The sequence below is a fragment of the Balaenoptera ricei genome, chromosome 9 (genome assembly GCF_028023285.1).
Source record: "Balaenoptera ricei isolate mBalRic1 chromosome 9, mBalRic1.hap2, whole genome shotgun sequence".
In the NCBI taxonomy this organism is placed as follows: Eukaryota; Metazoa; Chordata; class Mammalia; order Artiodactyla; family Balaenopteridae; genus Balaenoptera; species Balaenoptera ricei.
The window spans coordinates 3,032,880-3,044,286 of NC_082647.1; the positions used below are offsets into that span (position 1 = coordinate 3,032,880).

Consider the following 11,407-nt stretch of genomic DNA (forward strand, 5'->3'; position numbering starts at 1 on the left):
GCAGAGTGGGGCATAGCAGGTAAACTGGATAAACGGGGTCCCCGGTCCTGCCTGTGGAGACTCGCGTTCCTGCCCGCAGTGCAGAAGTGAGGTGCTCAGCTCCGAGGACAACCCTGGGGAACCTGAAGGCTTGTCTCTTCCAGCTGGTGCCGGGTGAGGATGGGGAAAGAGATGGAGCTCGGGGAGACTTCCTGCCTGTGCCGGCCTCGCAGTCACTGGTGCCTGGAGAAGAAGTTCTTGAAGGCGCTGTTGTAGTTCTTGTTGAAGGCCGTGTAGATCAGGGGGTTGAAGAAAGAGTTAGAGTAGCCGAGCCACAGGAAGACACTCTTCCAGGTGGCGGGGATGTCACAGGAGCACAGGGGGCTGATGAGCTCCGTGGTGAAGAAGGGGATCCAGCAGAGCACAAACACCCCAATGAGGATACCCACCATTAGGGCGGCTCTCTGCTCCTTCTGTTCTCGCCATGTGTCCCCTTCTGTCTGGAAGGTGACGGTGGCGTGGCGGACGGTGAACACCATCTCGGGTTGCCGAGCGGAGGTCTTCACCTGGAAAAGGTAAGCAGAAGCTTCAGGAAGAGCCACCTCTTCATGCCTGCTGGGTCTGGGTGGGCTGAACCCAGACACGGGTGGGCGTGAGTCCCGCACAGCCACTTCAAGAGAAAGTCCTCAGTTGTCCGGTGCAGGGACCGGGCAGCATGTGGGGACCACCCTCGGCTATGAAAACGTGCTGACAGAGCTGGGTGTTTGCTTACATCTTAGAAATGGAGGGAAAATAGGAACGTCTGCAATAGTGCAACGATGATGGAGTCCCTGTTGCTGTCTGTTCAACAGGGAACAACAGAAATGAGCAGGTCATGCAGTATATACAATTTATGACCACGGAACACGAGTAGTCAGAAGCCCGCTAAATCCTTATCAAACCCTGTACACTTAGGACCCAGTATTCCAAAATCTGTAACTTTCTGGGTTTCTGTGAATCCCCTCTAAAAAGTTAGAATTTCCTAGAACTTTTCTTCTGGTATAAGGTTCCTACTGCTGTGCTTCCAGAACATATTCTACTGTTTGGGACAGTTCACTCACCAGGATGTTTATCTCCTTGTTTATTCTTTGTTCCGCCCCCTCCCCCGACTTTTATACAAAACAGAGACTCTAAACCCAGAGTCCCTCCACGTAGGTTCTCTCAAGTCCTCTGGAAGGCAGGTTCCCACTGAACTACGTTCTCCAGCTTCACATGCCTTCTCTAAGGGGGTGGAATTCCTGGGAAAGGAAGCTCTTTCCTCCATTCCAGCCCTATTTTTTAGATCTTTGGAGAACTGGAATAAGGGGTGTCTGATGATGAGGCCCCCTAAATATAAGGAAATTGCAGTGGGCTGATTTGCTAAGTGAGCAAATTAGTTGCTCCAGTCACAATGTGGGACAGTTTCTGGGTCGATCAGTCATTCACTAGTGGTGAGACTACCCTGACATTAAATCCTCTTCTTCCCAACTGCAGCCTTCTGTGACCCCCGTACGCTTGAAAAGGAGAATTACCCAGCTCGCGCCCCAGCAGCACACAACCTTTTAGGCAACGGACTAGGTCAGAAGGTCTGTCTCTAATCTAACCCATGTAACCAGTTCATGGCTACATCTATAAATTGGAGTCAAGAGGAACTAACTTACCTATCATATAGAATAACTGAGCTGAAAGTAGGAACACTATAGTTAAGGGAATGTTAGCTCATGTATGACTTATTAAATTTATGTGATAGCCTTCCTGTCATCTGTTTGAAAAACAGTGAAACCCCAAGCATTATACAATTAAACAGAAGATCGTGAATATTGAAACAAATAGTTCCTTTTTCTGCAACCCTTAAAAGCACACATAAAATAAGTGAAAATTTCTCTCTCCCAGTCTCACCCCTGGATGGAACCATAGTTACCTTTCTTATTTATTAGTGTATATCTGGGAATGCATTTCAGGGAGTTAATTTATAGAAATGCAAACACAGTTTTAGTTTCATTTTTCAGCATAAAGAAAACAGGGAAAACTACCAATTTCCTTAATAAAACTCAATCGCAAAATGGCATCAAGGCAGCCATTTCCCAAAGATGGCAATGGAAGAATAATTCTGGTCCTGACTCCTAAATCCCTAAGAAATTCTCCTTCCTTTCAGACCTTCTCACTGGTAAGACTGGCCACTCAGGGTTGTGACGCCATCGTGACCACCCGTTAATTCTCTACAGCACACCTGGTGTAAAAGCGGAACATTTAAACCAGACTCAAAGGCCCTGGGGTAACAGTAGAAATAAATACAGCAACACATAACTAGATATTCTGGCTTTTGAGCTATGACACACTCTAGGGAATCTCTCCACCCCTCCCATCCCCGCTCCCTGTCTGCCTTACCTGTGATCAGTGCCTTTTCAGATTGACTCCAGAAGCCCATGCTTAGTCCTTTAGATACTCAAATTCTAGTTGCAAGACACAATGAGCCCCACGATTGGACTACCAGTGTAAGACCAGTCTTCTACGAAGGGTGAGATACACCCCCAGTGCTACATGTTCTATTTGTAGGAGTTTGCTATTGCATAATGGAAAAAGTTGCAAGGTTTCCATTCTGAGGAGCCGTCTTCTCTCCTAATGATTGACACTGAGAATGTCTGCCTCTTTTGAGACTCTGCTGGTACATTCACACACAGTCCTGACCTGTATCCAAAGGGGCTACCGTATCAGAATGTAGCACAGTACCTCCTCATTCGTCCGAGAGACACAGGATCACAGGGTTGTTTGTTATCCAGGTGTAGTGTAGGATATGAATATTTCTGTAGCCCAAGTATTATAAGACAGTTTTATGGAAACCCATCACTTCAAATTATGGTCCTCGTAAGGGAATGTTAAGTGCCGTTAAGTGTGGGCCTGCTTGTGCGGGTATTTGGCAGTTGTGCTATGAAATCCTGGATTCTTCCAGTATAATGTACCCAGGTTCTTATGAGCTGTTCCCAAACCTAGCATGCGTTCATTGTATCTACAAGAATTTTCCACTGTGTGATAGTTCTAATGTTGCATAAGTGTACTCTTAAAGACTTCCCAGTTACTTTATTCCTAAGCTTGTCTTCAGGATGATTTCTCTCTGTCAGTAGGACCCGCAGGCATTCTGTCCACGGTCCTTTTCACTGAGTTCTTAGCACAGCAGTTTGGGAGCACATTCGTGGGGTCCCTTTCCAGCAAAGAATCTAAATTCCTTTTTAACAGTTCTTTTAATGTTCCATGGGGTCTTCTCCCACTTCTTAGAATTCTATTTTGAATTCAAGTTAAACTTTTTTTCCTAAATTGTTTTTATGGTTTGCTTCGAGTAAGGCATTTTCATAGGTTAGAGAACTCCGTGTTTCTCAGAAAAGCACACTCTATGACCTTGACGGGAAATGTTGAGCATTTTATGGGTCCCTCTCTTGTGTGGCATTCAGTACCGGCTCACTTGGTGAGAGTATCGTTGGTCTGAAGTGGCTCTTCTGGGACGGCAGAGGCTCCGCTGGGAGGAGGGGCTTTGCTGTTGGGGAGCTTCAGGCTCCCGATGTCGGTAGGTGGTTGATTTGGTTGCTCACCCTATGGCTTTCTGACTTCCAGACTCCTTAGCTCTCTGCTCATCGACGATTGCAATAAAGCACTTAATAAGTCTGGAGAATAGACTCTAGTGATTACTCTGTCAATTACTCATCATGGTCATTAGTAGATTCACAGAAAGAGAGGTAATGGGGCAAAAAAAGGTGAACATTCAAGCCAAATTGCACCTTTCCCATCTATCTTTGAAGTGCTATATCATTTAAAGCACAAACCTCACAATTTAAGATTCACATGAAAAAATTTTCTAAGTGAACAATTAGCCTCACATCTCCAAATAAGTGAATTTGAGGGGGGACATGTACCTATGAGTTAGACTTCTCATTCTTCCAAAATGGTTATGTGTTAAATAACTATTTACTGGTTAATCATAAATCTAGCATGTTCTTTTATTTCCTCAAACTATTCTGCTTCACCTCCCTATTAATATCGCAGATAATCAATAGATTATCATCAGTAGTGGGTATTGAAATTAAGGGGTGAAGACTCTTACCTTGGAAGTGCAGCTTAAGGTGATTTGCAGGTGAGACCAGGTCATTGTCACAATGTAAGATGTACTGATGGGTCAGGATGTTCAAGCTAGAAATGATCTTACCCATTTAAGGAGGGCTCCACGAGGGGCAGAATAAGAACATTCCCACAAACTGAGCAAAAGACCAGCTATTCTGTAGCTGTGGTAACAAAGAGCCTTGCTACTTGTTTAAACCCCTTCAGTGGATCAAGGACAATGCATCTCTGTGAATATACACCTGCAAACCAACCATTTGGTGTCAGCCCTCACTTCTGAAAGTCAGCCAGTTAGGGCAGGACTCACCCCAATAAGTGCATCTCTGAGCTGCAGTCAACCAACAGCAGTCTCACATAGTAACCCCACTCTGGGGGTGTCAGCTAACTGCTCCTCTGAATGTCCTCCAGTCCCTGAACTCAATGCTGTCCCCAGTCCCCATAGATGATGGGCATTCTGCTGTGTCAGATGGTGCCTGACAAGTGTAGCTTTCTCTTACTATAGTAAGGAGTATTTTTATTTCAGATACTATGTGGTGGTTGCATCATCCCTGGACGTTCTAGAGAGTCCACTGAGATCATTTTGTGGATCCTCCACAGGATTCTTGGACTGCAGGTGCATTCACTGTGCCCCAGACTCCAGTTGCCTTTGGATCTGCAGATGTGCATCAGTCTCAATGAGCTGAGGTCCAGCCAGCTCCACTGGGCTCTTCTCACTCTGTGTATTTTGTTATACAAGGATTTGTAACCAAGTGTGTCTTTGAATGAGATCATTCAGCTTAGGTCTTTGTATCAAGTAACTAGACCTTTGTTTGAGAGGTGCACCATTTGGTAATTGACTTACATTTTTGTGTAAGGCTATTAGATCTCTTGTCTTGGAGGTATACCATTTAGTGAAAATTTTTATGCCATAACCTACTTACTATATTGTTGTTTTCTTTGTTTTCGCTGTTGTTTGTCTAAATATGCAAAGCCTTGTTTTCGTAGGTTCATTTGTTTTTTGTGCTTGAATACCTTTTTTTTTCTGTTGAATATAAAAAGGATTGTTCTATAAGGCATTGGCTTGGTAAACTTTAATCCATTCCAAGGCAGATCTGAAGGCTAATGATTTGGGGACTGTTAGACTTATGACCAATTTGTGAAAAAGCAATTGATCAAACTTTGCTTTGGGTTCTTCACAAAACTTAAGTGAGGGCACTCGCTATCTTGTCAATTTATGAAAAAAAATGTCACCTTGTCTATTTGGTATTCCAGCTCATTGGATTGGTGGTCATATGGCCCCTTCTTGGCCTCTGGTCAAGGATCTGAGACACCATTCACAAGCACAAACTGCTGGCCAACTGTAGTGGCCTTTTTCTTGTGTGTCATGGTTTGTCTAAGTCAAAGTCGCAACCTTCTCCTTTGTGAACTTCTATTTCCTATTTTAAATTGCGCTATAATGCTAATTCTTGCACTTCTCTTGATAAATGTGAAAGAAAATATTTTTACTTAATGAGGAATTTCTGAAAGTCAAAATCAATAAATTAACATATTTAAGATCAACTCTAGAAAAATTAGAAGACAAACACTAAACAGTTGAGAGTCAGCTTCTTTAGTTGTTCTGCTAAGACCTTAAAACAAAATTCTAACTCTAAGTTAGTCTCAAAGATTTTGTAGCTTTCCAAAACCTCCCCACCTTGCACATCTACATCTCCCATATTTCTACTCAGCTTTACCTGACCTCCTAAATGAACTATCCTTTCTTCAGGGATTTTCTCAGGAAAAACAAAATCACATTGTAAAATTGCCAGACAAGAAGGCAAATCTGTAGAATTTCAATTAAAACCTTGGTCTAGAGTTAAGATACAGGCTATAATTAAGAATTTTTCTAAACTTCAGGGAGAAGGGCAAAAAATTGCTGTAGAATTTAGACTTTTTTAAGAGTACTGAACAAAATTCTTATTGTCCTGGACTACAGATCAGCAGCAACTAGTTAATTAAAATCTCCCTCAGATGAGGAAAAATATTTAAAACTAGAAGGATAGAAAAGAGAAGAGCTATATAACCCAGCTGTGGAAATTTAAATTATAAAAATATAAAATACTTAAAGCAGTTTCAGAAGACTTTCTTTTAAGAGAAGATTAAATAAGGATTCAAAATTGTAAACTAAGTATAGAAAATAGACTTCAGAAAACTTTCAAGCAGTATTCTGTTGTAAACCCCACAGCTGAAGTATAATCTTGTCCTGTCTTTCTGTAAATGGGCTCAAACCTGAATTAGGGAATTTAATAAGAAAAAATAAATTTAAATGTGAAATTGCCAATTTAGAAAATATCCAATATGGGGCTAGACATTTCCAGATATCCTTAGAAAGTAAATAATACAAGATAAGGCTCTCTAGATAAAACATTCAAAAGCACCTCTGTTTTCAAAGATTTGGGAGCCTAGACAAGAACACCTGTAAATATTGTCAGCAGAAGAATCCTTGAAAGAATCAATGTCCCCTATTGGCTAAAAATCAAAATGACAACTATTTAAAATCTGTCCAGTGAAGTCACTCCAAGGGAGATATTATCACCCAACAACTTCCTGTCCTTCTAAACTTCTAAGGGGAATTGCCTATAATTACAGATGTGCAACAGTACAGCTTTCTTGTTTATATGGGTGTCACCATAACTACCATTATCCCCACAATTATAAAACAATAGATCCTTCAGCCTAAAATTTTAAAGTTATCTGAAAAGGAAACATGCCACTCAACTTGTAATAAGTTTTAAAAAATTGAAAACAGAGAAAAAAATTCTTTAAAAAAATGATTGGTTGTACAGATGCTGAAATAAGATCATGAGAGACAAATTTATGGTGTGGCGATTTAAAGGGCTTAAGGGAAAGTAAACCTTAGTTAATACAAAAATTCAAGCAATGAAAATCTTTAACAATCCTGTGTGCCAACTTGTAACTGATATTTCAGGATCATTATCAGAATACTTTAGTTTCTGTAACACAACTGCAAATTTAATAAGTAGAACCTGCTTCCAGATAAAATGTACTGCTGTCCTTACACATTATCAGATTATAGCTGGTCTGTACATGAAAATGTGTACACTGTATATAATTCAAGACATTACTGAAGAAATAACAATGATCCTAGAGTCCTTATGGACAAAAGACACCACAGACAGAAAGATTAATTAGACCAGAATGCATGAGAGTCCAGATTGATCCTTCCTACGTTATCATGAATGTGCCTTTTTGTACCAATGTGAAAATGCTGGGCCATACTCCAGGTGGATTAATTCAACCACATGACACCTATCTAAGAACTATTGCCTATTGAAGCCCACCCCTTAATTCAGTAATCAAGGCTTTGCCTCCTTGCCTCAGAGAAATTACAGGCATCAATTAAACTAGTGTCAGCACATCTTCAGAACTTATATTAAGCCTTTGAATCTTATGTTACCATATGTAGTAAATCTCCATTGCTAACTGAAACCAGCCAACATTTTCTACTGATTGGTTAACTGTGATTCAGTATCTGTTGTCCAGAGCTTTAAATGCTTCTGCACAGCGCTGTTCTGACAGACGGATATGTTGATTGATGTGCAGTCTGAACATCAATCAGCTCTCCACAGATGAAACTTCATCTTCAAGGAGAACCAACAACAGTGGTGAAGATTTGGACAGTCCTTGATGGTCTCTCTTGAAGCTTTGGCTAAATGAAGACCAAGATCAGGGGGATGAGAACTGAACTTAGGGCGAGTCTGAGTGTTCTGCAGCCTGGATCCAGTCTTGAACATACTCTGTCGGTCAAGGGCAGTTCCTCTCAGGGGACTTGGTCTTGCAAGCCGTGCCAGTCCCTCACTTCTGAAAGTCAGGCGTCCAGGGACGGACTCACTCCAATAAACTCCCACTGGAGTAACGCCCAGCAAACAAAGCTGCTCACACAGATGATGTCAACCCACTCAGACCTCGAAAGTCCCCCAGTCCCTTACACTAGCAAGGCATAAATCCAGCTTTGTCTTCATGTCAGCTCTTTAGTAGTGGTTCCATCAGACTTTGTCAAGGGTGCAAGACCTGTCTCTCTTGTGTTTCCTGTTTTCATCTTGGTGTCTGACAAGGGTTAGGCTTTCAGTATGTATTTGAATAAAACTCTGAAGATACAGAACAGGGAAGAAGCGTTGTGTTTCCCTAGGTAACATAGCTAGTTGGTGGTAAAACTGTATTTAGAAACGTTGGCACCTACTACCACTGAGAAATCAGGAAGCCTGGTTTTTAATTAACCCTTCACAGTAACATGAAGACAGAGGCAGCACCACATTTTATGCAGAGCTCTGGATCACCTAGAGGCTTTGCAAAGCCAAGGGACCCATTTTTGCAAGTTATCTGGCAGAGAAAGAACATGAAACAGTGCTTTGCTTCTGCTCTCTCCAAAGCTGAGCAGTGAAAAGCCCTCTTCCTTCCACACTAAGCCCTCTGAGACAGAAGTATAATTGCTTTTCCCTTGTAAAGCTGTTTGGTATTCATCATAAATTGTGTTTACCTGGCTAAGCGCCCTGGCAGAAGAGGACCCGTGTAAGGAGGGCCTTGGTGGGCAGCCAGCCCCCTTGTTCCTGACCTGGAATTGGGGTGGGCTCACACACACATGGACACTCCGGGCAGTTTGGTGGCACTCTTACCCATCAGCACTCTTTGTCCAGGTTAGAAATCTGATAGGTCGGGGTTTCCCGTATTTGGCACTATTACCGTTTTGGTCTGAAGAGTTCTTTGTCGTTCAGGCTGTCCTGTGTGTCGTGCCACGTCTAGCAGCATCCCTGCTCTCTACACGCTAGATGCCGTTAGTACCCTGTCCCCAAGTCGGGGTAATCAAAAACATCTCCAGACATTCCAGATGTTCCCTGGGGTAGGGGAGGGTAATTTGGGTGAGACTTTTGTTCTAGATAAAAGGACAGGTGCCCTCTGACCCCCTTTTCTTTCTTGTTTCTAGAATGATGCCCTCCCCTTTCTCCCCTACCTACACCTCTGGTTCCTCTAAGCTTGACTGACTGGTTATACTTGGAATTAGCTACTGACTCTCGAAAAACACAATAATATTGCAGTGTTCACAATGCATGTCTGTCTCACTAGACCAGACTCTTCATAGGCAAAGATGATGTCTTTGTCATTCCTTGACCCCTTGCAGCAAGCCTGTAGTATGTGCTCAGGGTGCTTGATTGAATTTGCTTTGTTGTCCCAGAACCAGTAACAGCAATGGGTGCTGCGTAGTATTCTGATCTAACTTACGCGTGTGAATCAGGTCCAAGGGATCACCCTTGGCAATGAGTGCGGTAGGGGGTGGGCAGCCTGCACAGCCGGCGGATTCACGTGAACTCGTGTGGTCCCTGAATCTTGAATCGTAGGGTCAGATTACCAAGAGTGAACAAAAAGCAGGAAAGCGTGGATGAAGAGAAGATGAGAAAAGAGCCCTCATGGGTGCTGTAGCAGTTGCCGTACCTTAAATGCCACTTGTAAAGAGCTGGGGAATTGTCTGCCTTAGCGTTTTAATTTCCTCCTGCAGCTTTACTCATGTCCCGGGAGGCAAGCAAGTGGTCCTCAGCTGCACGCACAGTCTGATCAGGGGTGGGGACAGGCCCAGAAAGTAGCACCACAGGCAGTGGGAGCACATAACCAGGGCAGGCTCTGAGACAGGTGTAAACAGCATCTTTAATCTTGCGTGAGGAGAGGAGGGTGCTGAGCACGACAGTAACCCAGGAGGCACCACACTTCGCAAAATTAATTGGCAAAGAAAAAAACAGACTGGGTTGAAACACTACCCTGCTTTGCCTGATGTATGGCAGTCTTCCTGCCAAGTCAGATGACCGTCCCTCCCTTCCCACCTCCTCAAACACCCCCCACTGTCAGTGCAGGAAGCTGCACTTTTCTCTAGTGCAGCCCCAGACACCAACTTCCTCAGGCGTCCTAAAGGATGTTATAGATCCATAGAATTTTCAAGCCTAGTGGGACCCTGTAGAATTATGTAGTCCAGATCCCTCGTTTTATATATAGGGAAAGAACCCATGAGAGATGACCTGCTCCGTGAATCTGAGCAAGTCAGAGCAGAGTCTGTGACGCTTTCATTCTCTCTCCCAGTCTACCTCCTTCCCTTCCCCTCCAGCCCCCGCCAAAATACTAAGAAGTCCCACTTTCTACGGATGTGTGGGGAGATGTGCTGGGGATGAGGCCTGGGCAGATGCATGCCAAGTATTTTTAAGGATCACGTTAACACCCACCTCCACAGCTTCGGATACGGGGGAGACGCTCTTGGCCTTCCGGGGGCCCACGCGGACCTTGGCCGCCTTGTAGATCTTCCAGTACACGAAGAGCACCACGCAGAGCGGCAGGTAGAAGGCGCCCACGGTGGAGAACACGGTGTAGGAGGGCTCGCGGCTCACCTGGCACTCCTCGCTGCCCTCAGAGTAGGTCTCCCCCCAGCCGAAGAGCAGCGGGGCCAGGGAGATGACAGCGGAGAGCGCCCAGGTGAGCGTGATCATTACGTTGGAGATGCGCTTGCGGGCGCGCAGCGTGTATTCCAGGTGACGGGTGATGGACCAGTAGCGGTCCAGCGCGATGGCCGTCACATTCCAGATGCTGGCCGTGCAGCAGAGCACGTCGCATGCGATCCAAAGCTGGCACAGCCGCCGGCCCAGCTGCCAGCGGCGCCCGGACAGCTCGTGCACCAGGCTCAGCGGCATGACCAGAGCAGCCACCAGCACGTCCGAGATGGCCATGGATGCCACCAGGTTGTGTGGAACACGATGGAACGTGCGCACGCGGAGGATGGTCGCCAGCACCAGCAGGTTCCAGGCGAACGTCGCTGCCACCAGGAAGCCCAGCAGGGTGAGAACAAGCACGCCGAAGACGGAGAGGAGGGGCAGGCTGGGGCGCGGGTCTTCTGCGTCGAAGCTGCGGTTGGTCTCCAGGGGGGCGGGGGTGGAGAGGATGAAGTAGGTGAGGTTCACCGGCAGATCCATGTCTGGGTCAGGAGACGGGCTCACCGGCGCGTGGAGAAGGCGCGCTCAGGAGGATGTGTGGTGAGCACTGTGTCGGAAGCCCCTCCGGATGTTCGTCACCTCTGGCCAGTGGCAGGGTTTCTGGAGAGTGTCTGTGGAACTTGCGCCGACCTCCTGCCAGTGAGCCCCCGTGGGAGACGGTGTGGCGGAGAGGAGAGGAGGGCGGCAGGTCTGGAGCCCTCAGGGGCCGGGAGAGCAGAGGCGAGGGGCTGGGTCTCGCAGCCGGGGCCCGTCTAAGCTGCCACGTGAGCGGGGCTCTTCGCCTCGGCGGAGACAGCAGT

The 11,407-nt window shown here is 45.4% G+C and overlaps 1 protein-coding gene across 1 annotated transcript; it reads right to left on the reverse strand.

Moving 5' to 3' along the window:
• Nucleotides 1-212: 212 nt before the first annotated feature.
• Nucleotides 213-11,087, reverse strand: HTR5A (5-hydroxytryptamine receptor 5A). The gene is made up of 2 exons (XM_059932557.1): nt 10,347-11,087; nt 213-545 (listed from the first exon to the last, which is right to left on the reverse strand). Exons 1-2 carry the CDS (start codon nt 11,085-11,087, stop codon nt 213-215), a joined length of 1,074 nt encoding a protein of 357 aa, XP_059788540.1.
• Nucleotides 11,088-11,407: the final 320 nt, after the last annotated feature.

Coding starts and splice junctions, on each gene's coding strand:
- HTR5A (XM_059932557.1), bottom strand. CDS start 11,087: ATGGATCTGCCGGTGAACCTCACCTACTTCATCCTCTCCACCCCCGCC. Junction 546..10,346: donor CCGTATCCGAAGCTGTGGAG/GTGGGTGTTAAC, acceptor TACCTTTTCCAG/GTGAAGACCTCCGCTCGGCA.